Source organism: Piliocolobus tephrosceles, chromosome 9 (assembly GCF_002776525.5).
Source record: "Piliocolobus tephrosceles isolate RC106 chromosome 9, ASM277652v3, whole genome shotgun sequence".
Taxonomy (NCBI): Eukaryota; Metazoa; Chordata; class Mammalia; order Primates; family Cercopithecidae; genus Piliocolobus; species Piliocolobus tephrosceles.
The window spans coordinates 8,066,059-8,093,815 of record NC_045442.1 but is presented as its reverse complement, the minus strand read 5'-3'; the positions used below and the strand labels follow the sequence as shown (position 1 = coordinate 8,093,815).

At 40.4% G+C, this 27,757-nt stretch overlaps 1 protein-coding gene and 1 long non-coding RNA gene across 5 annotated transcripts in view; both read left to right on the top strand.

Moving 5' to 3' along the window:
- LOC111550767 overlaps positions 1–3,874 on the top strand; it is a 25,918-nt gene extending 22,044 nt beyond the window's left edge. Inside the window, exons 4-5 of the long non-coding RNA XR_002734170.2 lie at positions 771–872; positions 1,143–3,874. This is a non-coding gene — a long non-coding RNA (uncharacterized LOC111550767). The remainder of the gene's footprint in view (positions 1–770; positions 873–1,142) is intronic.
- A 6,378-nt stretch (positions 3,875–10,252) lies between these two features.
- EDRF1 (erythroid differentiation regulatory factor 1) overlaps positions 10,253–27,757 on the top strand; it is a 53,697-nt gene continuing 36,192 nt past the window's right edge. For 3 of the 4 annotated variants that reach the window (XM_023224328.2, XM_023224326.2, XM_023224329.3), the window contains exons 1-13: positions 10,253–10,615; positions 11,908–12,116; positions 13,759–13,825; positions 14,455–14,580; positions 15,986–16,110; positions 16,347–16,503; positions 19,614–19,715; positions 19,969–20,090; positions 20,905–21,016; positions 24,007–24,154; positions 24,234–24,342; positions 24,672–24,783; positions 26,556–26,816. In XM_023224328.2, the coding sequence (XP_023080096.1) occupies positions 10,508–10,615; positions 11,908–12,116; positions 13,759–13,825; positions 14,455–14,580; positions 15,986–16,110; positions 16,347–16,503; positions 19,614–19,715; positions 19,969–20,090; positions 20,905–21,016; positions 24,007–24,154; positions 24,234–24,342; positions 24,672–24,783; positions 26,556–26,816 (1,758 nt within the window). In that variant the 5' untranslated portion in view covers positions 10,253–10,507. The remainder of the gene's footprint in view (positions 10,616–11,907; positions 12,117–13,758; positions 13,826–14,454; positions 14,581–15,985; positions 16,111–16,346; positions 16,504–19,613; positions 19,716–19,968; positions 20,091–20,904; positions 21,017–24,006; positions 24,155–24,233; positions 24,343–24,671; positions 24,784–26,555; positions 26,817–27,757) is intronic. The other variant, XM_023224327.3, reaches the window with a different exon arrangement.

Below are 27,757 nucleotides of genomic sequence, written 5' to 3'. Positions count from 1 at the left end.
AGGTCCATCCCCCAGTTGCCTACCTCCCCCACCCCAGGTCCATCCCCGACCAGGCCCCTTGCACCATGTGTTCTCGCTGCCAGGTTCGCCTGTCCCCCACTGCCATTCCCACCTGCACACTTAAGTGTTCTGCAGTCACCGTCCCACTGTCTGCCCAGGTTTCCAAGTGTCTCTCCAATGCCTAAGGCTTCACGACCCTTCCTGATCCTTTCCACTGTCACCATTCCCAGCCCAGTGTGTTTGTCATGCCTTGTAACCTCCACCACACCTTGTACCTTTCCTTTCTCAGTGGCCACATTCTGCCTTTCTGGAGTGAATACATGCTATGGCCCTCGTCCCACACCCAGAACTAGAGCACTGAACCCTGTAGGCCAGAAACCATGTTTTACTGATATGTTGAATCCAGCACTGAGCCTCGGACTCAATAAGTAACTGTTGAATTGAACTAAATTAAGCATATTTTGTTTGGTCAATCTGAATATTTCCCTCAAAATTACTTAGAAGTCTTTCTTGAGAAATGTCTTTTCCTAGCCAACCCAGCAGACTGTCTGACTTAAAACAATGATTGACAGACAGAAGAACGTGGCCAGAAAAAAATGCAACAGAGAGGATTAAATGAAATATAACCAAAGATGAGCTACTTGTGATAATAATCTGGAGCGGGGATGAAAGTAGGGAAGATGCACGTAGACGGCCATGTGTTGATTGCTGTTGATGGTGGGTAATGGTGATGGCTCATGGGGGTTCCTTTTACCGTTCTCTCTACTTAGGTTTACACTGAACATTTTTTGTGATGAAAAGATTTGAAGAAGACGACAGGAGACGGAGAAGCACCAGCTGATCTGCAGACTCCAAGGAGGTCCCAGGAAGAGGTATAAAGGAAGGGGTCTGAGACATGGGTCTTCCTCCCTGTGGGTACCATCTCTTCCTGTGGCAGCTCTCCTGTTCTCTAAGCACCTCGACCACCCCAACCCACCTCATTTATATGGACCTGGCACTCAGATCTTTCACCTGTATAATGCCACTCCAGGCTCTGCCTCTTGGGTAGTGCCCTATGTCCTGGAATATTCCAGATGAGAATGCGACTCGTTAGGTAGAGCTGTGTGCTCTGCCTCACCTAATCCGGCTGGCAACCCCCACAGGTGTCATCCACTAAGATCTTCTGGGACAGAAAAGCCCAGCGATACCTCTTACATCACACAAAACAGAGCCCCACACCAAGAAAAGAGCTGCCCACACCTCATAGAAGCCACGTTAGTGGACATTTCTCCACTCTGCAAGCCTCTCAGTGCAGTGGAGGCCAGTGCAGACCATCCTCTGCCCAGAACAGTTGCATTCTAAATGACCCCTCAGAGAGCCCTCCGGATGGCCGCCTCTCCCACGGGTCCCTGCAATCACACAAAAAACATTCATTGCAGCCAAGATGCACAAAGCACAGTATTGATTTCATGCTCGGGTTTTTCCAAAACAAATCACAAACCCACACCAATTATGTCCAATCAGTTTTATGGATAAAGAAGCCTGAGACTCTCCAGCAGAAGAGCTTGAGTTTCCCTTCTTACTCTTGTGCTGGGTGTCCTTTTCCTACCTCCAGACCATTACAAGAACATTTGTAAAGTAGATGAGGCCAGTCCTTTTGCCTAATGTTGACAGACAAGAGGAAGATTCCAGGGAGAAATGCCACAGCAGCAAATGAATATGAATGATGCTTTTCCACTTTGTGCTTATAAAATGCCTTTGTACCAAAATCTCAAAGCTCTCCAGGAAGCAAGGCTTTGACTGGGACTTTCACTCAGGGTAAACATGAGTGGTCAGAGCTTCCCAAGTCATTTGTGATAAAGAACAAAAGTCCGGATACTTTTAAAATGCAATATTCTTGCCTTCTGGGTAGTAAACAAAGTGTGCAGATGGATAATGACATCTGTGGATTCTGGCTCCACTTCCTAGAGAGAGAAAAAACATGTAAATAAATATGTAAAAAATTGTCATATGTGGATGACACCATTGGTTCATCCAGTAGTTACCATTCTGCCCAACATTCATGAGCAATGGATTCTATTACCGGGTGCCTTGTGACTGCATTACACTGAGAAAGTAAAATATATTTCTCTTCAATGCACAGGGGAAGATAAATGTTCTAGAAATGTTTAGTAAAAAGGTCCAGTCAGTGGCTTTGACACTTGATGGTTTTGCACTAAGCAATGCTGTCCTTTTGTTCTCTCCATTGGAAGCCTCCTTGTAAATGTTTAATAGCTAAATGACTCAGTAGGGTCTGCAAAGGTCAGGCCCTTAACTGGAAAGGCAGAGGGGAACTCACAAGCAGTCTCTATCAGATTGACTGAAAGGTTCATTTGAGAATTTTTTCCTTCTCATCCTTAGCTTAAGGTGCACGTGCAGCATGAATAACTGCCTGGGCTCCAGCCACCCACATGCCTGAAGACCAGACATTAGTGACTTTGAAACTCTTCCTAGGATTCATTTAGGATATTAATCAGCTTCAGAAGAAAACTCACAAAGACTCTGAGAACAATTCTGTTGCAAAAGTGATACCTAGCAGAGAGTCTACCCTTGCAGTCACTTGCATTGTATCCTGAAAGTCAATGCTAAGAGCTTGGAAAAGAATTTGAGTTCATCAGGTGTCCAGAAAATAAACTCCTTCAAATGCAGTCGAAATAGTTTCAATAACTTCAAATACTCTGCTTGTTATGAATCTACAGAGCAGCAATTAAATAACTATCAGTAATGATTAAATGTCAGATAGCTATAACCAAGGGTGTCTTGCTATTACACTGAAAAATTGTGTATTAAGGTTTTGTTGGGGTGCAGAAAATGATGCGCCAAAATATAGTGCTTTGGCATGCCGAGTACTTTGAAAATCGAAAGGTTTTAGAAATAAGCCTTAGACCCAAGCTCTCTTTCTGACTTTTCTTACCTCGTTTCTCTGATCCACTTTCTAGAAGCACCTGGAGGGACCGGACTGACTCTCTGGAATTTTCTTATCTAACAAAGCTTCTTTCCAAAAAAAAGAGAAAAAGGCAATAGTCGTAAGAACTCCCGGTCTTTAGGAATCTCATCAAATGACCAGGAAAGAAGAGAAGAGACGGAGCTGTCACTACACCCAGACAAGACTACTCATCTATTCTCTTGAAGGCAGTACTGACAACCTTTGTGCAAGGTGACACTTCACCCCTCTTCTTCCCAACCTCCCCCAGAGCTCAGAGGAACTTTTGTCATTTACTCCTACCCACCTCATCCCCCACTTCCCTATGAAGAGAAGGTATACAGGCATCTGGACTCCGCTGGGTTATTAGGTCATTACTCTTCTGCCGTTCCCCATGGTATGCACGTTAAAATAAACGCATGCCTTTTCTCCTGTGGCTCTGCCTTTTTCGGCTCATTTTCAGCAAAACCTTCAGAGGGTGAAAGGGGAAGCTTTTCTCCTTTGTCCTTACGTTTTGCATTGTCTTGTACCTTGACATTTTTCTACTCTTGTCAAGTTAAACTGTAAAGCAAAATATAGATCATTAGCTGGCTAATTATTTTTGACTTAAAAAGTAGCTAGCATTTGGTTTTGGGTACCACAGTGTGTCTAATAAAGTCTTTTTAGAAACAATGATCTATAAACATGTGTTATCATTCACCATTATTAAACACATTTCTGGTTAAGTAAAGTGACTCACACTTGTAGTCCTACCTATTCAGGAGGCTGAGGTAGGAGGATCACTTAAGTCCAGGAAGGAGTTCAAGTCCAGCCTGGGTGCTCTCTAAAAATATTAAAATTTAAAAAAATTCTGAACATGCAACCCCAATATAATGTATATTTGTAAATGATATACTGTCACTAATACATGGACATAAAATAAGTGGAAAACAATGTAACATTTTAATTTACTGACTGAAAATTGGTTATATTTTCATTAATATTTTTTAAAAGAGCAAAATTGCTGAATAGTCTTTATTTTTGAGAATCTTGGTTGAAAACTTTGTAGTATAACAGTTTGAGGTCTCCTTCCAAGTCAAGTTTATTTTAAGATGTGGTTTTAATGGCTGTCATCACTTAAAATATCTCAAAAGATAAGCAAGCCTACTTGAAAAAATTACACGGTCTCAGGGTTTACTAAATCAAACTGCTCATTTCAACTGCAGGCACAAATCATGCACAGGTTTTAACCAAAATGTAATTAGTTAAATGTCTGTCTTCTTTGAAGTCCATCAGTCTTTTTTTAACAAACCAATTAAACAGTATCAAGGAATAACTCAGAGATTTTCAGTTAGTTGTTTTATATGCAATTTGTTTACTTGTACAAGAAGAAAGGTCAATAGACTGTTGTCATGGAACAAAATTAAAAACAGGATGTATAACAGATAGGAGACAGAAAAACCTGCTGGCAGCCTGGGAATTGTGAATCTTGCAGGCATATTTTTGGGGTAAACAAATCAGTTGGCAGCTGATAAAGAGATCAGTCTGGGCGTTCTGGGTAGGACAACTAGTATCAAAGAAAACAATTAAGTGTGGACAGATTTTTCGAACCCCCTGACAGTGTGGCTGAAGAGCACATGAGGCTTGCTGCCTCTGGACGAGCTCCGCTGGCTCTCTTCCCTTCGCACGCCTTAAGTAAGCCAGAACTATGCCACTGTCCTCCTTAGAATTCCTCAATATATTTAAAACTCAACCTCTCCATTTGGAAGATTTCTAAAAGAGGTTAGGAATTTCAGTTTCTAAGTTAAGTGTGCAGATATGAGTTTTTATAAGCAATATACATCATTTTTAGAGACAAAAATCACATAATGTTGGAAAGATTTCTAAACATCTACTTTCAAAAATGCTCTCCATAAGATTCTTTTGAAAACCAAATACTGGCCGGGCGTGATGGCTCATGCCTATAATCTCAGCACTTTGGGAGGCCGAGGTGGGTGGACCACCTGAGGTCAGGAGTTTGAGAGCAGCCTGGCCAACATGGTGAAACCCCGTCTCTACTAAAAATATAAAAACTTAGCTGGGCATGGTGGTGGGCACCTGTAATCCCAGCTACTCAGGAGGCTGATGGCAGGAGAACTGCTTGAACCCAGGAGGCGGAGGTTGCAGTGAGCCGAGATGGCGCCACTGCACTCTGGACTGGGCAACAAGAGCAAAACTCTGTCAAAATAAAAACAAAAACAAATACTTTCCCACTCATTGTTTTTTTGTTGTTGTTGTTTGTTCGTTTTTAGACGGAGTCTCGCTCTGTCACCCAGGCTGGAGTGCAGTGGCATGATCTCTGCTCACTGCAAGCTCCACCTCCCAGGTTCACGCCATTCTCCTGCCTCAGCCTCCCAAGTAGCTGGGACTACAGGTGCCTGCCACCACACCCCGCTAATTTTTTGTATTTTTTAGTAGAGACGGGGTTTTCACCATGTTAGCCAGGATGGTCTCAATCTCCTGACCTTGTGATCCGCCCGCCTCGGCCTCCCAAAGTGCTGGGATTATAGGCGTGAGCCACCCGCCTGGCCCACTCATTGTTAAAACATCACCTTTGTTTTGAAGAAACAGATTCAGTCTGTTTGTTTTTGTGAAACTTTTGCCTGGGTATCATCCTAATGACAGCTACATGTCATCACAGATGAGAAAATGTAGAACACTCTTTATAAAAGAAAATATAGTAACTCATTTTCAAGCTTGACAATTCTTTTGAATGCTTTACCACTGATGATCTGTGATCTCTGTGGGGTACGAGATTTTCAAGGTCACTCCTTGCTGTGATCTGGATATATGTATGTCCCCACCAAACTCATGTTGAAATTTGATCTCAGTGTGGTAGTTCTCTCAGGAATTGGTTAGTTCTTGCAAGAGTGGGTTATTATAAAGTCAGAACACCCACTTGGTTTTGCCTCTCTTCACACACGTCCACTTACCCACTGATCTTCTCTGCCATATTATGACACAGCCTGAAACCTCTCACCAGAAGCCAGAGCCATGTGCTTCAACTTCCCAGCCTGCAGAACCATGAACTAAATCAACCTTTTCTAAAAATAAATTACCCAATCTTAGGTATTCTGTTATTATGACACAAAACAGACTAAGACATCCCTCATCACAAAACTCTGAAAAGATTCTGCAAAAGGCTTTGCTTTTTCACCAAATTTGGCCTTCTGAATGGCATCCAATAGCCTATCCAAGCCACCATATATGCCTGTGGTAGACTGCATAATGGTCATGGACAACCAACATCTCTCCTTAGGGTCCAGTCTCCCCTGCCACATGTATGCTTGGCTTGGCCATATGATTTATTTGGCCAAAAAAAAAGTGAATGGCAGCGATGTTTGCCACTTCTGACCAATAGCTTTTGGAGCTAGTCTGCAATGCACCAATCTCTTTTTGTCTCTCTGCTACTGCAACTGGCAATGCTCCAGATTGAGGCTGCTTCATCAGATGGGACATACTTATGCTAAATATTTGGGACTTTCTCATCCTAAAAATTTTTTCACTGTTTATCTGAAATTCAAATTTAACTTTGCATCCTGTTCTTTCTCTGGCTAACCCAGCTGTAAGCCACTGCCACTTGGGGATCATTTGTTTTGTCAGTATAACCCAATCTTATTTGACCAGCTCACCATGGCCCAAGGAAGGGCACCTGTGTCAATCTGTATATTACATATTAGTAAAGCTTAATTTTGCCTTTTCAGATTAAAAAAAAAAAAAGTTAGTCTTCCTGTACCTCAGGGGATTGTCTTTGGAGACCACTGTCCAAAGGTATAATCTGCAGGGCAAGGTTGTCAGAAACTTAACAATTGCACTAAAAATGTAGACTAATCAGCACTACCCCAGAGATACTAGATTCTGGAGGTGGCTGGAGGATCTGTTTGCTTAACAAGTTCCTCAGGTGATTATGAGACAACTTCAAATTCCACTGGCCTATGTCTACTATTTGGCTTTTTAGAAAGCTAAGGTAGGAGACCTGGGTACTAGTCCTAACTTTGTAACTACCTTTGTATGATGTTCAACAAGTCGATCCTATTCTCCTTTCTGGACTGCATTGCTCTCATCTAAAGAGGCAAGAGATTGGCTCAGACGACCTCAAATCTCTTTCAGCTCTAAAAGTCTAGGATCAGGAGCCAGAAATTCAGAACTTTCTAAGATCCAGAAAGTAAACAAATGAGGCTGGTGAGGGGTAAGACATTAGGTTGTGGAAGGGCCCATGGCAAACTGAAAAGCATATTCCCCAAATGGTCCCCGAGTTGAGAGGTTTTCAAGTTTGGCATGCTCTGCCAGTGAGGCTAGGTAAGAACCGTGAGTGTCCTGGCCACTTGTACTTCTGCCAGGAGCCCCAACCACATTTGCCTTATTTACAATTGTCTTGCTATAACGTTTTGGAAACTATACAAATAACTATATGAATTTACAAATGACTGGGATTTCTCAGAAATCATTGCCTGCTGGGAGGATTTTTGCTAACTGAGAAAGTCTATCTACGAACTGTTTTAGAATGGAACAAACTGTATGTCAATACGACCTTTAATAATTAATGACATTGACATTGCAGTATTTCGGAGCTACTTCATTAAACATTTTTAGCTTTGATTTTGCAGATTAAAAAAATATTTTGGAGCCAACAATATTGTTTTTATGTCTCAAACATTCTGATGAGCATTTTAAAAGCCTGTCAGCCCCAGTCATTTTCCCTCTGTTGCCTAAGGGCTGAAACAGTTCTGTCGGCTTGTGCTGTGCCTGGTGTCAGTGATCAGACGGGACACCAGCCTTTGAGGAGCTCACAGTTGGGAAGGGAGGCAGATACAAACAGGTAATTTTGCTATAATGTGACAAGTGCAGGATAAAGCAATACAAGCCACTGGCACAAAGGAAGGAATCCTGAGGGGTAAGGAGGGGGAGGTGTCAGGAGAGAAGCCAGGTAAGGAAGGAAAAGGTATTTTAGGCAGAGGAGAGCACCAGCAAACGTGGAGCTATGGAACAAGTAGCTGGAGCAGCAAACAAGCACGCTGCTCATTCATTCCACAAACACTCTTAGTAGCTAGAGCATCAGGCACTGAAGAGGCAGGTAAACACCTGAGAGCCATGGGTAGTTACAAGAGCCAGGATAACTACACAGACAAGGCAGAGCAGGCCACGGATGATGGGGTACATCCCAAGTGGGGCCCTGGGGCAGGAGGACAAGGATGGAGGAAACAGGCAGACACTGGTACAATATGAAAACGAAAATCAATTAGTGTCTGAAAACTTGAAATTCTAAGAGTAATGACTTATCCTCCATGTTTTCCCACAAAATATTTCAACCTCCTATATTAAAAAGTGACAATAACTTTTTAAAAAACACTACACCATGTAAAAGTGGGTTTCTCACTTATTTTTTAAAATTTTCCTGACCACTATGAGCTCCAGCAGCATGTAAAAGTGTTTGACCAGGGAAAAAGAAAAAATTAATAAGCTTTTAGAGCAAGAGGCATATATAAATTTTATGTAGCCCAGATGTGCCCAATTGCTCCAGCCCCCAGCAATCTTGCTCCTTTACGAACTAAATTACAGTACTGTAATCCTGGTCCTGTGTGTGGCTGCTGGAGACCCAGCCCTGACTCAGGCTTTCGTCCACAGTCAGTCCCAAGGGTCCCTGGTCACCCTTAGAGCTCCCATTATCCTCTGTGTGTTGCCAACCTCTTTTTCTGTGCTGAGTTCCTGGTTCTGTTTCATACTTTGTCTTTTCACGGGCTATTTCAGCACATTTTCCCACTAAGCATCATCAACACGTGTCTAGACACTCACTTCTCAAGAAGCATGCAAAATACTTGAATCCTGAGAAAAGAATCACTGCTATTTCTTTCTTACAAAGATAGAATTACACAATAAAACAACAGAATTTAAAGATTACCACAAGCTGAATTGTGGATGTGTGTAAAAGCTTAACAAAATTACATATTATAATAATCAGAAATAAAAATAGGAAAATATTAAAGAATAAATTTAAATCACTTCATTTTACGACTCAGATCTGTTTTTGTGGACACAGATACAGAAATGGAGACTTTTTAAAATTAAGATCATATTGCACATTGGCTTTTTTTTTTTTTTTTTTTTGAGATGGAGTCTTGCTGTGTCGCCCAGGCTGGAGTGTAGTGGCACAATCTCAGCTCACTGCAAGCTCCGCCTCCCGGGTTCAAGCCTCCCTGCCTCAGCCTCCCTAGTAGCTGGGATTACAGGCCCACCACCACACCTGGCTAATTTTTGTACTTTTAGTAGAGATAGGGTTTCACCCTGTTGGTCAGGCAGTCTCGATCTGACCACCTTGGCCTCCCAAAGTGCAGGGATTACAGCGGTGAGTCACCGCGCCCGGCCTGTTAAATTGAATTCATAAAATTGTTTTGTTATCTTTGAAAGCAATTTGTGAGTTGAATGCTTGCTCATCAGGAGCATTCCTGAAAACGGACAGGACAGTGAGTTATCAGAGCTAAATGTGAATTACAAATTGAGATAGCCAAACTGCAGGAGCCAAGTTAATTCTTAAAAACACTTTCTGTATCTTACGGCACAACAAAACACTTTTACTACAAAACATGTATGATGGATGTGGCTGCGTTTGACAGTTTGAGATGACATTGAAGAGTGGGAAAGTAAGAGAGCCTGGACCTTCAAAGCTTGCAAACGGCCCGGGCTATTTCTCCACCTCCCGGCTACTCAAAGGCACCTCCTGGGAACCTGTGAGAAAAGGCGAGTCTCAGGCCCACCCAGAGCGCCCGAATGGAAACATACGCGGTATGAGGCCCCAGGTGCAGCGTCGCAGGGTTCCTGCCCGCCTGGGACGCCCCGCAAGCAGCGGGCACACCGGGCCCCCAGGAGTCTCCGAAAGCCACCCATTCCCTAAACCGGGAGGGCCTCGTCCGCGCGTCCCAGCGTCCTCCCCGGAAGCCCCGCCGCTCCCACACCCAGGATGGGGCCACACGGGCACTAAGAGGCGGGCAGGGGCGCCCAGTCTTGAGATGGTTGGCTCGCTTTTCCAGTCCGGGCCCTCGAGGTGCCCGCGTGAAAAGAGGTGACACTGAAGCCTGGGGAAGAAGTGCGAAGCCCTCACTAATTCACGTAACCGGAGCCAACGGTAGCGCAGACGGCTGCACGTCGCCTCCCACGCGGACACCACCAGCAAGCTCACACCACCCCCAGAACTGTTTGCCAACAAAGACGTGCAGGGGGCGGAGCCTGAGCGTCAGATACCGCGAGCGGCGTGCAGAGGGCGGAATCTAGGAGTCAGATACCGCGAGAAGCAGTCTCCCGAAGAGGTTCGGACAGGCGCAGGCGCACTACAATTCCCGCCCTGGCCGCGAAGGTGGCACCCGCAGCGGGAGGCGGGGCCGGGCCTATGGGACAAAGATCGCGAGATATAATGGCGAGTCACAGCTACTTCTTCCTGGCAGAGACCGGAAGTGCGGTCCGCTGAGCGTCTCTGGCGCTTACCCTGTTTTGGGCCCCGGTGGCTGTTGCTGCTGCTGTGCTCCCCCTTCGTCTCGCCTGACCTGGATTGAAGTGATGGGGGATCCCAAAGAGGCCGGAGCCGAGGGTCCGCCGGCCGGAGCCGCCGCTCGAGGAGGGCTCAGCCTCCTGTCCCAGGGAGAATCTGAGGAACCCTCTGCACAGGTGAGTCCTCCGCGGAGTGGCACCTGCCAGGAATGCGGAGCGGAGGATCCGCTCCACCGGGGAGGGATGCCACGGTTCCCGGCAGATTCTGGAGGCTTCTCCATGTTTACCTGACACCCCCAAAACAGGGAGTGGAAGTCCGTGTTCCTTTCGGCACGTATTCGTATTAAAAGCAGTCCTGGTAGCCGACAGGTGAGTTAGATACGATCTCTGCTCTCAAGGAGCGTTCTTGTAAATATGTCGTTCCAAAACGTGGCACAGTCGTGCAAAGCAGGAGGGAAGAAACGGTGCCAGGCAGTGACTCGCCGAGAATGAGACCGAACTAATTCACAAAAGGTGTAAAATGTTTGCCAGGCAGAAAAGGGACTGCGTGAAAGGTTAGAATATTGAACCCAGACACTGAACTTGCTTTGGGAGTGTGCAAGTGCAGGTTGTGAGGAACGAACCCCCAATGCCTTGCTATGAAGTTAGAGACTCAGGAGTATTTGAACCATGCATACATGCATGAACCGATGCATCAATTACTAAATATTTGCATTAAATCAAAAAAAGGCCCAAATATTCTACCACACTACTTTATGAATGATGTGTTATTAAAATTAAAATACATCTTTGGCCCGGCGCGGTGGCTCACGCTTGTAATCTCAGCACTTTGGGAGGCCGAGGCGGGTGGATCACCTGAGGTCGGGGAGTTGGAGACCAGCCTGGCCAACATGGCAAAACCCCGTCTCTACTAAAAATACAAAAATTAGCCGGGCGTGGTAGTGCATGCTTGTAATTCCAGCTACTAGGGAGGCTGAGGCAGGAGAATGGCTTAAACCCCGGAAGCCGAGGTTGCAGTGAGCCATGATTGCTCCTCTGCACTCCAGCCTGGGCGACAAAGCGAGACTACGTCTCAAAAATTAAAAAAAAAAATTTAAAATACATCTTTGATACTGAAAATAGGCTTTATTGAAGTTTGCATTTAGTTAACATGTTACCATTGAGTCTCCTTGGTTTCTGCTTCTCCACATTATATGAATAAATTTTAAAAGGTAGAGTAGGTGGTCCATTTTCTAGCTGATAACCATGACCATCATACTCCTTGACTCATCTTTTTTCTTTGAAGTTGGTATAAAAGAACTAAATAAATGTTAACATTTATGCTCAAATTTATTAAGTGCTGTTAGTAACAAGTGGCATACGTTCCTTGTGAAGCCTGGTGTGACAAGTTCTTGGTTTTTTTTTTTATGAAGGTGAGATTTTTCGTTCCTAGTAATTTTCATTAAAGTTTCACCCAATGTGTTAATTAGGGATCAGCTTTATTTCTTGGAGGCAATGAAGTGAAGAGCCGAGCTGTGGTGAAATACTCTTCTGCCCCTCTTCGAACAGCATTTGCACGCCTTGAAGAGAAAACAGACTTGAAACTCCCACCTGCCAACTGGTTACGAGAGAGTGCCAAACTAGGGCCGGCAGGAACTACCATTCTTGGCAACAGCAAGAAAAGCAAGCCATTTTCAAGGTAAATATTAATCAGTGGCATTTTTACCTGCCCCTCCACCCTCACTTAAAACTCTTATTTGCTTTTAAATTCAGTTTGTAATGCCCATTAACTTGTCGAGATTTCTCTTTAGAGAAAGATCACATTTGATTTTCAAAGGCTTTTTATTCTGGTAATAGATGATGTTACAATATGAAGATGTACATACAATATCAATTGCATATGCTTCTTTCAAGTCTGCATCACGTTATTAGCAAAGATGAGTTTTGACCGCCAAAGTTCAATCAGCCCTTTTATTTTAGCCAATTTGCATACCTTTTGAATATATGAATACAAAGGATCAGCTTGGTGCATGAGGAGAAAAAGCTTGAACATTGCTTCATCTTTCCTGTGGAGTTTTTCATTAAATGGTGGCAGGTTGATCTGGAAAAGCCAGATTTAAAAACCCAGCATGTTGGGTGACCTACACCTTGACTTTGGCACCAGAAATTCTGCTGATGGTATTTAAAGTTGAGAGAGTAGCCTGAGGTCCTATAGAGAAAAATGTACTAATGTCCTTTTTGTAGGCCATTTAATGTGTGGGGTTCTCTTTTCTTCTTCCCCCTTCTCAGCCACTCAATCTAAAATATTTCCATGTAACTTGTAGTAAGGGGCACAAATACACTAATACTTTATGAGCTGGTAGTTTGGAAATTATCCTAAAGCCTCAGAAAATAAAAGTTATATTTGCAAAAATACTGTTTGTGTGTAGCATCATTTATAGGAGCAAAAAGTTGGGAATATCCCAAATATCATTTTTTAAAAGAATGGCTTAATGATGATTTGTCAACATAATTAAATGTTGCGAGGAAATGTGAATAATTATATTAACTCTATACAAATGCTGTGCCAAGTATTTTATATGCTTATTTAATTCTCACAACAACTCTTTGAGATAGGCACTTAATTATTTTGCACCTGAGAAAATGGAAGCTGAGAAGGGCGAAATAATTTGACTCAAGCATACAGTAAATTACAAAGCATGCTTTGCCATTAGGCAGTCCTTGGTAAGTGTCCTCACTCTGCTGTTTAGTAATTGGAACATGGCGATGTTGGGTACCTTTCAGGCTTGTAGACTATAGATGTGCCTCAGGTGGTACGTGGCATCAGTTGGCTGCTCAATTCACAGTTTTTTTCCATTTCCTTTTGTGGCTGAATTGGCGTCAGGTGCATTTTTTTCATGTATATTTTTTAAAAGAGGTATTGTATATCACTAGAAACACAATCTCAGAAAGTAAAATCCTGATACATGTTTCTGTTTTTATCTCTCCACCTTAAAAGAATAAAGTTTTGAACTATTTTCCCTTGGAGACTTTGGGTTTTGTGATTACAAAAATAAAATAATTGTTTTTATTCGAAATATTTCCTACTGGATGCTTCTAATGATTATACCATGTCTTATCAAATCTAAGATGCCATTGACTTTCAGACACAGCATGATTTTAGTGCCACTAAGAAGAAAAAACTTGCCAGCTGTGATGGTGATACACATCCTGGTTTCAGAGTTGTTAAAATGTGGAAAATGTGTATCCTAGAAGCAATGAACTACAGTATTGTTATTAAACTCTACTTGCATGATTATGAGCATGACCTTATAACCAGTGTCCTTTTTTCTCTTTGGTAGCTTTGGCATGGCATATGACTTTATTGATTCAGTGGGAAATGATGTGGATGTTGTCTCTGACTCTGAAGTAAGTGTTATTTTGTCGCCTAGAGTAATTTTGGGGGTGTTTTGTGATAGGTGTTTTACATCATGTTGAGAAATTAGTGATGAAATAAGGTAAAACGTATTTGATTACCAAATATCTTTTTTGTTATTAAAGTATCATTGTTTACCACATTTTTATTTAAAGAGGAAGGAATAATCCCCAAACACTGGCAGTGGTAATAATACTGATGGTTATATTTTAATGATAGTAATTGAAACTGATTATAGTGTTTGGGATTATTCTGTATATGTTACCAATTGAGTTACAGATGATATTTCTAGTAAAATCTATTGATCGTTATTGGCTTTGATATGCTAGAAGCCTGGGTCAGCATAACAGTGTGACGTATCCACCCTTAACTTTAAGAAATCCTATCATGTGAAAATAAATGTTTGACTGTCACTGACATAGTGTGACTCATAAAGTCTACATGATTCTGGTTTGAACACTCCATCCTCTGTGTGTTTGAGTGTAGCTCCTTGTTTAAAGTTCTGTTTGTATAACCTTAAGGAAATAAGGTTTATTTATGCTGAAAAAAGCTAAAATGTAAAAGATTCCAAATCACACTAAAACAGTCTTTCTCAACTATTTTTTTCTCTTAATTTTTTAAGAACATAAAAAAACTCCTGAAAATTCCCTACAGCAAGTCGCACGTGAGCATGGCAGTACACCGCATAGGAAGGACTCTGTTACTAGATGAGCTAGATATTCAAGAACTCTTTATGAGATCATCTCAGGTAATGCTTTTGTGAAAAAATCCAGCAAAACATTAACAGCTTAAGAGCACTAGAAATATGATTTTGTTTCAGAGAATGGCCAAAGTGAAAATGTAGTTGAGTACTTCAACAATCGAGAAATTGAAAGTTTCGCTGAAGATAGAAAAGCTTGAATGAAGAAAAAAGAAGAGAATGAGAATGGTGAAGAAAATTATTTTATTGATTCCAACAGCCAGATTCTTTCTTACAAGAAAAAAGATGAAGCCAATGAAGAAAGTTGTGAAAACTCTGTGAAATTTAAGGGACTAGTTTAATATTTTTAAAAATCCTTTAATGTCTCCCTTAAACAGATTCTCATGAAACATGGCTACTGGAAAATGTGAAAAATATTAGAAGCTGTTCCTCTGAATAAATACAGTCATGTGCCCATAATAACGTTTCAGTCAGCAATGGACTGCATATAACAGTGGTCCCATAAGCTTATAATATACTGTATTTTTACTGTATTTGCAATGTTTAGATACGCAAATACTTACCACTGTGTTACCATTGCCTTTGATATTCAGTACAGTCACATGTACAGATTAGTAGCCTGGGAACAATAGGCTATACCATATGACCTAGGTACAGAGTAGGCTGTACCATCCAGGTTTCTGTAAGTAACACTCTGTGATGTTCACACCAGGACAAAATGACCTAATGACGTGTTGCTCAGAATATATCCCCATTGTTAAATGACACGTGGCTGTAGTTATTAGAATTAATTGATGCTCTTTAGCTTAGATTCTCAAATTGTATGTTGGTAAGGACTGTTTTTCCCACATGTTGAGAATGGATACTTTTGAAAAACATAACATTGTTGCAGTTTCTCAAGGATTACCCTCCATATCTGTACTTTCTTGGGCTGGCAAGAAATAGTTCATAGTCAGTCTTTAAAGAATATTCCTACAGTGTTTTGATAAAGAAAATTAAGTTATGGTGATTTAAAGGACATTTAAAATAAGTGTTTTTTTCCTTTGAAAAGACCACAGTTTAGTCCATCATGTGAGTATGAGCCTAGGCACTGGGATGTGACAGTGAATAAATCACAGGCCTTGCTCCTTAGCAGTTCATTGTTTGGGGTTATAAACACACAGATCATTTCAATATAGTGTGCAAAGTGGGACCTACTCCAGCTGCTAAAGAACATGTTATAGAGAAGACTCACCTCTCCCAGCCTGTTAGGAGAGGAGGAAGATGGGTTTCCCTTAGGAAACAAACAAAAGAAATGTAGTATGCGTTGACCCAGAAAGATAAGATTTTAATGAATTTGTGTTTATGAAACCATATTCAAAAACTAAAAGGAGTCTTTTCTGTAAGATGGTACTAAGGAACATTTTTTCGACTATGTGTGTTGTATTAATAATATGTATCTCATGTTATCCAGACTGGTGACTGGACGTGGTTGAAAGAGTTTTATCAAAGACTGATTGATCAGAAGTGGCAGAGGAAGAAAAAGAGCAAGGAGCACTGGTATCAAAAGGCAATTCTTTCCAAGTTCTTATATTACAGGTACTCAGCTACTTATTTCTCTAAAGAGAAAAAGGGAATTCTGATCTAAAATTTAGTTTGAAGCTTATAAAGTAATAATTTAAGTTTGGCCCCTATGATACTGTTAACATTTGTTTCGTATTTCTTTTTTACGAGATGTTTGCTTAATTACAGATTGTAGTTTTTATAAACGGGTAGACTGTTGCATAAAGTTAACTTTAGTAACAGTGATCCTTTTTTATTTCTGGTTTGGCCAGTATCAATGGTGATGGAGCTGCTCAGCCTGTCTCATCTACCGCAGAGCAGCAGGAATCGTCCAGTTCAGATCAGACAAATGATTCGGAAGGGGCTTCATGGCCCGCTCCCTTCGAAATGCCTTCTTCAGTTTCTGAAGATCCCAGTGCTTCCAGTCAGGTTAGTACTTAAATGCTAATTCTAGAAACTCCCTTAGAAAGACAAAACTTTTTTTAACATCTTGTTAATAAAAAAGAACAGGAATTAGAAATATTCTGTCAGCTTATGTAATGAGGGAAAAAAGACTTCTATCAGTTTATGGAGTGGGAGAAACACTTTTTAGTTTTTCACAATAGAATTTACAAGAGCTATTATAAGTGGGTAGATCAGACCTTTTTGTTAAATCAAAATATAATAGTTTACTGATATGTTTATTAATACTGATTATCTCCCTAAAGTGGTGAGTGTTATATAGAGATATAGTATATTTTTAACTTTAGATATGTAGGAAATACTTATAAAATATAGAGATTCAGAGGCCTGTTTGTAATTTAAGTTCTAATCTTTTTCATAACTTCTAGTCAGATTGTTAGGCCTAAAATATCCCTTTAAGATTTTCCGGATAAAATTCCTGAAACTTAGTCCATATTCATGTTACAAAACTTTTAGAAAAGAGAATGGACTGGGTTGTCCTTTTTATCTCTTACATCCTTGTTTCTTCTTATTGCTTGTTTATTTTTGTGCTTATTGTATCTATCAAAGAATAAAATAAGGCTATAGATGTAAATTGTGGCATGTCTATTTTCAGGAAAATAGATGGATAAATGGATAATAAGATCTGTAACTTGATAAATTACGTCTTCCCTCTTGCTGTGTGTTCCCACATATTGAGCACTATTCAACCAGATTGTTTCAATCTTCACAAATTATAGGGAGCAAATACATTTAACTCGATTTTAGTTTCAGTAGGTTTAAAATAGAGAAAGCATTCCATTAAACTCCATAATGAATTCGAATTTTTTTCAAAAGTGAGAAAAATGTGAGGAAAAGGAAGGAAGTAATTAATATGCAAGTCACATAGTGGTAACAACCAAGAAGTAGAGATATTCTGTGATTCAGAAGGGAGAAAAGACTACATAATACAAATACTACCCTCCTGTCACCCATCTCGCCCATCTCCCAGTGTTATTCTGTCTTTACCTTGTTTAGAAATTACTGGGAAGACTTTGGGAGACTTGGGAATCTGTAGACTTATGTGTGGAGGAAGCAAACTGGCATTTATTGAATAGCTCTTATGCCATGTACTTTGATATGTATGTTTGTACAAGTTTTTTTTTTTTTTCATTCTTGGAGCTGCATATTGTACAAATAAGTAAACTAAAGCTCATCAAAAGATGTTTCACATGGTCATACAGCTGGCGAAACTCTCAGGCTAGGGCATAAACGTTCTTTCGGCCTGCAGAGGCCTGTTCCTCCAGCAGTACCCTATTGTGTCTGTGTACTCCACACACAGTTAGCAAGGCCCTACTAGCAGTCAGATCATCGTAGCAGTGGTGTATCCCTAGGCAGAGCTAGCCTGCCGTAAGAGTCTCTTACAGAGTACTTTTCTTATATTATACTGCCTAAATTTCAGCTTTAGAGGTTTATATTTGCAAGGTATCGCTGCACAAATTCTTGTTCCAAAAACTAAAACTGCTGGTTTGAGATCTTTGTTGAGCAGTACAGAGGTTAAATAGGTGACTGTGGGATGGCCTTAGAGCCAGACATTTATTGAGAACATTGTAACCTAGGGCTCATACTCTGACTAAAGCAACTGCCTGGCAAACTATGTTTTGCGAATCAGTTCATGAATTGTTAACTTGTCTGTGTAAACAAATAATAAAATAAAAAAGAGTTTAAAGTTATCTTAGGACTCCTGAGGGAGAAGACAAGGCACAGTAGAAGTGCTAGAGAGCCACCTGTGCTTGTAGTCACACACGCTTCCCAGGCAGGTGCCAAGCCTATTGGCACACACAGATAATAAGTAAGACAGACGTTTGTGGAATAAGCAGCACACACATGCCTGTCTTGGGCTCTGTTGAGGCACTGACATTAAAAGCTTAAAGTAGTATTTCTTAATGGCGGTACTACTTTCCTAATGGTTGGAAAATTGAGTGGTAGGCTGAGTTTACCCAGGGTCAAAGGGCCCACTTCCTAAGTGTATTCTAAAATGTATTCCAGACCGGGCGCAGTGGCTCACGCCTGTAATCCCAACACTTTGGGAGGCCAAGGTGGGCGGATCACTTGAGGCCAGGAGTTTGAGACCAGCCTGGCCAACATGGCAAAACCCTATCTCTACTAAAAAAAAAAAAAAAAATTAGCTGGGCATGATGGCACATGCCTGTAATCCCAGCTACTCGGGAGGCTGAGGTAGGAGAATTGCTTGAACCTGGGAGGCGGAGGTTGCAGTGAGCTGAAATCGCGTCACTGCACTCCAGCCTGAGCAACTCTCTCTCAAAAAAAAAAAACCTGTATTCCAGAGAATATCTTAAGAACAAAAAGTGTTCTGAGATTAAATAAATTTGGGCAACATTGGTTTTTACAAAGGCAAAGTAGATTTTTTATTTATTATATATTTATTGTTTTAATAGCAATAAATATTGTTACTCCACAAAAGTGAATGCTTGGTAAATGTCATCTTTCAAACCTGATACTGGAAAATTTTCATTCAGTTTCCCAGGAGCTAGTGTTCTGTGAAACACACGTCAGGAAATGCTAAACTGGAGACTGTTAAGATAATGAGTATCTCAAACTGTGGCTGAATAAGATTTCTTAGGATTTCTTTTTTTTAAGAGACAGAGTCTCACTATGTTGCCCAGGCTGGATTCGAACTCCTGGGCTCAAGCAGTCCTCCCATGTTGACCTCCCAAGTAGCTTGGACTACAAGCACATGCCATGGTGCCTGGCCAGTTCCTTAGAATTTTTAAATTCAATACAGATGGAGTAGGCTGAAAGAGCAGTGGTAATCAGATACACAAAAAAGGAAAAAAATGAAAAACTTTGGACGTTTAGAATAATCTTTAATCTGTCTCACTTGAGTAAGATCTAAATGTGATTCGCTTCTTACGGTAGCTGTAATCACTAGCCAGAGCAGGCCACCCAGTGAGGAGTGTTATTATTTGTATTGGCCTAATTCACAATGGTAGATTTGAAATGTGTGCTTTGAATATTTAGGTGATACTCTTCAACAGTGGGTCAATTTTAAGAAATGTTGACAGCAGAATCACTCCTTATCCTTGCACTTTTCACAGGGAAGTGAGCCTCTTGAACCCTCATGCATAGTGGGGCATGTGGCCTCAGCACCCAAAGAACAAAACCTGACTACTTTATTCAATGACGGGGAGCACAGTCAGGTATGCTTTCCATGGTGTCCACGGTGACAGCCAATCCCCAGTCTACTTCGTCATTTCAAAACTAGTCTAAGTCGAAATTGATAGGGAAAAACTCCACTTGATCCTGAAATTGCTTTCTAAGCATCTTTGTGATCTTAGCTCTGGGGCCTGACTTTGTCTTCTTTGTCTCTTCCTTTTTCTAGTCTTTTTACGGATCATAGGGGGAAATTACAGATTGACTGTTTATTATAATCTTTCCTGTTTTAAATCACAGGGTCTTAAAAATGATTTCGTTCGGAATATTCTTTGGACGTTTGAAGATATCCATATGTTGGTTGGCTCCAACATGCCCATATTTGGAGGAGGCAGATACCCAGCAGTCAGCTTACGTCTCAGGTAAACCAACATAGTGCCCCTTCTCAAGCTTACGGTATTTAAGTTCTTCCTTTAGAATCTGTTCCATCAGGCTGAGGTTGCAGTGAGCCAAGATCATGCTACTGCACTCCAGCCTAGGCGAAAGAACAAGACTCTTGTCTCAAAAAAAGAAAGAATCAGTGTTCCATCTGTTTGGGCATCTTCCTCTTTCTCGAAGTTTTTTCACCTCCCTCCTTCCCCTGCCAGTTGAAATGGCCACATTAAGGAAGGAACTACTATCAACAAATGCTCAAAGGCAGGCCTATAGCTGAGTCTTCATTCTAGACCTCATTGAATAGAGCCAGAGGTTTGTTGGACTGAACTAGTCTTAGGTCTGAATCTACAACTTGTGAGAATATTCAAGACAGTTTATTTAATTAGTTAGAGAGCTTCCTACTAACTACTTGTGAGCATTTTGCTTAATGTTCCACATGTATTTCTTGACATTAGCCAATGTGAATTCTAACCTAAGCATGGTCTTGTATGGTATTCAGTCTTTCTCAAGTTGTGTGAGGATCAGGCAGTAGGCTCACAGTCCTTTCCTATCATATTGTCTTCTATTCTTACTGAAAACTTATCAGTGTCAGTTAGAAATACAAGCAAGCTTTTGGAAATTTGTTAAATATAGCACAACCACTGAGCTGCATGTGCATATCTTATCAGAAAAGAAAGCATAGATGGCGTTTTCTATCTAGAGAGGACAGCTTAAAATACTTAAATGGGGAAATAACTTTCAGATGATTCATTAAGGAACATCTTAATTAAACCAAATAACGCTAGAAATGTATATTTTTAGGGATAACAACAAACCAATTAATGTGCTAACTGGAATTGACTATTGGTTGGACAACTTGATATGCAATGTACCAGAGCTTGTGATGTGTTTTCATGTAAACGGAATTGTACAGGTAAGATACAGTGTGATTTTTGTAATCTCTCAAATGCAAATTGGTACAGAGAGTTCCTCACCAAAGTCTTTATGGCCTTAAAGTACTAAGGTACATTTTTGGCAGGGAAGATAGCTGTGAATAAACTGAATTTGAGTGTACATTTAAGTTGGTGATAACAGAATTCTAGATGTTATAGAAGTATAATTTTACAGGTAATTTGGAGGAAGTTCATAAATGTATGAAAACTGCATTTGTAACCATAGAAGTCTAATTTTAATGCCAAGCACTCATTAGTAATTAACTGAATGTGTCTATACAATGGAGGCGTTTCTTCATTATGTAAATATCTACTCAGTACACGCAAAATTTTAGGGAAAGATCTTGTAAAAATTGTGTATGGTAGATAGCTTATAGAGCAAATTCTTATTCAGCATATTCTATTTAGAAGACATGTATCCCCATTATAAGTGTTGGGGGAGGCCAGGCATGTTGGCTCATGCATGTAATCCCAGGCTACTCAGGAGACTGAGGCAGGAGGATCACTTGAAGCTGAGAGTTCAAGACCAACCTGGGCAATGTAGCGAGACCCTAGCTGTAGAAAAAATCCCCACACACTTAGCTGGGCGTGGTGGTGCTTGTCTGTAGTTCCAGCTACTTGGGGGCTTGAAGCAGGAGGATCACTGGACCCCAGGAATTTGAGGCTGCAGTGAGATCGTGCCACTGCACTCCAGTATGAGTGACAGAGCAAGACCCCGTCTCAAAAAAATAAAAAATTTAGAATTTAAACAATAAATAATGGTTGAAGGAAAACAAAGAATAAGCTTGGTTGTTACTCAGAAAGAGATAATCTAATGGGAAATAATATGCAGAGAAAACAGTAGGAGACAGATAAGAATGGGAAGTGTAATAACACACACAGAAGTCTAGATCATCAGAGAAGGGGCTGAGCACTAACACTGGAAGAAAGACTTTGTGGAAGAAGGGGCATCTTCACTGAGTCCTGAATAATAGGTAGTATCTCAAAAAATAAGAGCTGGATTTTAAAAGTCTAGTGTAAATACATGAAAGGATTGATAATAAATCCAGCTAGGGAACGCAGGATTTAGGTAGCAGAATAGCTGCAAATAAGGTTGGAAAAGTCATGATCAAATGATGGAGATCTTAAATGTTGAGCTAAGGAGTATGGACTTGGTTCAGTTGGTAATCTGGAATCAGTGAAGGCTTTGCATCTAGGAGGGGAAATTTGTTGTGTTAGAATATTAATTTAGAGATAGCATATAGGATAAACAAGGAGGACTTAGAGACAAGAAACCGGAGGCATTGTACCATTTTGCAAATAGTATAATGTACTTCCACTAGAGAAGAACTGTTAAGAATCAACAATGGTAAGAATAGATAGCATTTATTGAGTGCTTATTTGATCCCAGCACTTTGCTGAATGCTTTAAATGCTTTACCTTATTTGATCTTCTTAGCTACCTCACATGCTGTTATTCCTATTTGATGGAAAGAGAGACTGAGGATCAAGGAGCTCAAGTGAGTTGCCCAGGGTCACCTTAGTAGTGAGTGGCGGTGCCAGTCTTTGTGCCTCTCTCTGGCTGAGGACATGCTTTGAACCATTATATTCCAACCCAGTGATTCTTAACCTGGTTGTGCATCAGAATCACTTGTGGCTTCTTAAAAAATGTTCTTGCTTGGGCCCCCAGTGATCTAGTATCAGTAGGATGTGCACCTCTTGTCTTTTCAGAAAGTCTGGTATATGATTCTGGTTTGCAGTCTTGATTGAAAACCGCTGTTAGACCATCTCCCTAAATGGCAACATTTAGTGGGAGGCTGGGGTGGGAGTGGGGAGCAGGAGAAAAGAGAGAGGCAGATAAAGCGTTCACAAGGCGGAGGGGAAGAGGAGTCAAAGGGGATTCCAGGGTTTAGGGGCTAGAATAATGGTGGTGTCATTTAGTGAGATAAGGATGTTGAATTGGTTTAGACAGGGAAGGTGATATGTTTTTGTCACATGTTCAGTTTGAGGAAAGTATAAGAATGTCTAGAGAGCATTTTGAAGTTGCAGCCATTAGAGAAATAAACTGAAGCATCATCTACCTAGATACTGTCAGATTTCGTCACCTGGGAATCTATGAAAATCAGGCATTGGAGCCTCTCCCCATAGGGATAAAAATAGAAGGGCATTTAGAGAGAGAGAAGGAGAACAAGAATAGCGCAGATTAAAATATGGGAAAGGAGTGTTTTGAGGAAGGAAAGAATCAACATTGGGGACTTCAGTGAACAAAGTGGGGTGAAAATCAACCTCAGACGATTGTTTGGTCTTACATTCCAGTTGATTTAAAGCTTCCAGTTTTAGAGTACTTCAGAAAATGTGGTAGGAGGTGTTTAGGAAAGTGTGCACAGAAGACCAACAAGAAAAATGCAAAGGCACTTTTAAAATAGTGGTAGTAATGTCCATGAAGCCTTTACTCGTATTGCCACCCCACACCCGCCTGCTCCATCCCTGTGAAGTAATAAAGTCCATAGATAAGGGAAGAGAAGTGTCTGCCAGAAACGTTTCCTAAATGATTCTCTCTCCTTGAGCCACCGACTCTAGTATCTAGCAAAAGAAAAGGCCAGAAATACATGTGTTTTAAAATCTTGCTGGGTAAAGCCTACCTTCATTTACCATCTTCCCAGTTGAAAACCATTAAAGTGGAGGAACAGTATTCAGTGTGATTTGTTCCATGTTAGAACAGAAATCAGATCATGCCTAAATCTGAAGTTCTAAATCTGATAGCGATTCTCCGTTGAAATTACCCACTAGTGAGCTGCCCTTGCTGATGGGGTGGATAAGATTCCTTTGGGAGGCTGCAGCAGAAAACAGGTTAAAAACCACGGGTTTAAACGCTTTCATGCTACACAGGTCTCTATCTGCAGGACTTCTGCATTTGGTTGCTTTTTTAAAAGAAAGGTGTTGTTTCCTCGAGTTTTCTCTTAAACTGCTTTCCATCTGTCTGTGTTTTACAGAAATATGAAATGATAAAGACAGAAGAAATTCCCAATTTGGAAAACTCTAATTTTTCTACTAAAGTCATAAAAGACATTGCACAGAATATTTTATCATTTTTGAAATCTAATTGTACCAAAGAAGGACATACCTATTGGCTCTTTAAAGGTAAGCTATTAATATTTCTTGAGTGAACAATAATTGATTTGGGTAACTGCTGTAAAATGAGGCTTGTTTTTCTTTCCAGCAAGTGGCAGTGATATAGTGAAGCTCTATGACCTCACTACTCTTTGTGAAGAAACTGAAGACAAATACCAGAATCCATTCACAATGCCAGTGGCCATTCTCTTGTACAAGTGAGTGCCTTAAGAATTTTAGATGAAGAAGTAGCCTTATATAAAGTTTTAAAGCATACAGCCACGGTATCCAAACCAAGGTTTTTAAATGCTTTTAGGTTTTCATAGTAGCGGGAAAGATATAAAATACACATTGTACCAAATATTACTCAGCTTTCTTATGGCACAATAGTGTAAACATTTTGGGGGTGGTGGGTAAAGTGTAAAGTTTAATATTTTGTTGTTTCTTACAGCTCTTTGTTGGAAAGAAACAAGAGCACTCCTAGACTTGAGTCTTGCAGACAGTGATGAATGGTGGGCAGTAAAGTTGATATAAACTCTTTTTTTAGGGTTGCTTGCAACATGATGATGAAGAAGAATCAAAATAAGAAACACTATGGAACTATTAGAACGTTGCTTCTTAATTGTCTTAAATTACTGGACAAAAGCAGGCATCCTCAAGTAAGAGTAACATTTATGTATTCTCTAAAACAATTCTAGCATTCTAACAGGGAATTGTTACCTAGACAGTAAAACTTCCGGATTCCTATTCTGTAACTGCCCTATTCAGTGTGGTAGCCATTAGCACATGACATGTGGCTGTTGATCACTTAAAGTGTGCTTTGTCTGAATTGACATGTGCTGTCAGTGTAAGATACACCCTGAATTTTGAAGGTTGGATATCTGTACATATTACATGTTGAAATGCAATGTTATATATATTGGATTAAATATGTTTAAGTTAATTTCTCAGATTCTACTTCTTTTTTTTTTTTTTTCGAGACAGAGTCTCGCTCTGTCACCTGGGCTGGAGTGCAGGGGCGCAATCTCTGCTTACTGCAAGCTCTGCTTCCTGGGTTTACACCGTTGTCCTGCCTCAGCCTCCTGAGTAGCTGGGACTACAGGTGCCTGCCACCACGCCCGGCTAATTTTTTGTATTTTTGTAGAGACGGGGTTTCACAGTGTTAGCCAGGATGGTCTAGATCTCCTGTCCTCGTGATCCGCCGGCCTCGGCCTCCCAAAGTGCTGGGATTACAGGCGTGAGCCACCACCGCACCAGGCCTCCACAGATTCTACTTTTTAAATGTAGCTACTAGAAAATTTAAAATTTCGTATGTGACTCATGTTATATTTCTCTTAGACAGCACTGCTCAATAAATTTAGAACTCATGGAATTCTAACAGTAGGGCTCTTAGTTCTTTGTTTTGTTGCTATTAGACCTTGTTATCACTTTGTTAATACAAATAGAGTTCACATTCCACACTTAAGTATATTAAAGCATCTCTTACATAAACGCTAGTAACGTTTGTTTTAAAGAGAGGGGGGAAAAGCATCTCTTAAAATATTCCCTCAGTCATGCTCCCCACAATTTTATACCATCCTTACCCTCAGTTGTTTGCTTTATAACTTTATTTTTCACTGTAAGGCTAATGGTTGTATCCTGTTCAAATCAGGAAAGGTATGTAGGATACGCAATTTTTCTTCGAAGAGCCAAAGTAATTTTAATTGTAGCCACATTTGATTTAGAGATAAAGACTATGCTAGAGACTAAACTCAGAAATTTTTTTGAAGAAAAATAGTAAAACGTTTTGTTTCTGACTGAAATATCTAATTGCTGACTGAGGTGGCAGTGTTTAGTGGAATTGGAGTGGTTTATGTGGATGTTAGAAAATGGTGTTAAGACTATTGTCTGTGATTAAGAACTGATAAATAATAGAATGGGATAAATGATCGTATATAAATGCTAATTTTAAGAGATATCAGAATGGACTTTTCCCTTGTTAATGTAATTTTTTTTTTTAGAACCATAGATTGTATAATAAATATTAATTGCCCATTATAGAGAAACTTGAATTAATTTATAGTTTGTAAGGAAAAATTCTGGTTTCTCACTTGGTATAGGGTGGTATTAATATTTGTTAATATTTTAGATATGACACTCTATATTCAAAAGCCTTTGTTTGTCTCCAGTGAAATTCAGTTGACACCTTTTAAGAGAGAGGGCTCAGGGTGGAGTAATTTCAGGAAATAGGAAATGCGTCAACCTATAAAGATTTTGTGGAGCATACCCAGAGTATTGGTAGCTTTGAACTGGGAACATTTCTGTGTGTGTTAGTCTATATGGTGGAAACAGCCGGTGTGCCAACCTCCTTCTAAAATTTGTTAGTATGGTATTAAAATTCACGTATTTTTTTATGACATTAATTTACACATATTTCTCTCTTTTTCATAAGATTATTGCTTCCGCCAATTACATGCTTTCAGAACTTTTTCAATTGGATGAACCTAAAAAGGAAGAAAATTCAGAATCTCCTTTAAATGAAAATTCTGATGAAAGTTATAGTGAAGAGGAGGAAGAGATGCCCGACAGTGATGAAAATGGATCCTATAGCACCAGCTCTGATCCATCGGATGATAGCAAAGCAGTAGCTATAATCAAGTCTGTTGGAGAACTGTCAGTACCAGAAAAATACAAATCTATTCATCAAATTAGAGTAAGCCTTTAGAATTTATATTAAATTGTTATCAAGGAAACATAATTGTTAATCGAATATAGTTAGCCCTTCAAAAGATACCATTGCTTCAATAAATCTTTCATGGTCCAGCATCTAATAATCATTAGTTTTCTGAATTCTAAAACTTGGCTTTATAGTATTGTTCCACGATAACTGACCCACATTATGCAAGCCTATAGTGGACAGATGTGTAAACCAGGTATCTGTCTATTCTTATGTGAAGGATTTTCCTCTCCAGTGACCAGTGTGTAGTCATAGTCTTGTCTCCTTACTAGGGCACTTCTGTCCAGTTTTGGGGTTGCTGGGAAATTACATATATAGGTTGCTTGGTGAACATAGAATTAGGGTAGAGAAGGAGGTGGCTCTTGGAGCTGTGTATGGTGAGATCTGGTACATTATCCCTGTGCTATATAAGACAGTACTTTTTTCGTGACTCTGGTGGTCATGTCTGCCGTAGTGGACATGTCTCTGCCCTGGAGAGGACCAGACAGATTTCTCCCTCTGTGGGTTGCCCTGACTGTCCTTCTGCCATCAGTGTACTCAAGGCAGTGTATACCTTTCAACATACCATCTCCCTATGATTAGATCCAGGCCAACCTTAAGAGTTCTGGCTGTTTCCTGAACTGAAATACAGTTGTATTTACAGATAACCTCTTAATTTAAGCACTGAGTGTAACTTTCAGATGGAAACTTTAAGCAAGTTTTTGAGGGGCTATCTCTGTCACCCTAAAACATTGCCCATCTTTCTGACCTTCACTTGCCCCATTGTTTTACCATGGTCATGCTGCCTTTTTTTTCTCTCAGAAGCATCAAGATTATGCTCATTGGAGGGCCTTTGTATTTTCTGTTGCTTCTGTTTGGAATGTACCTACCCTAAGTCTGTTCATGGCTGCCTTTTTTTTTTTTTTTTTTTTTATTTT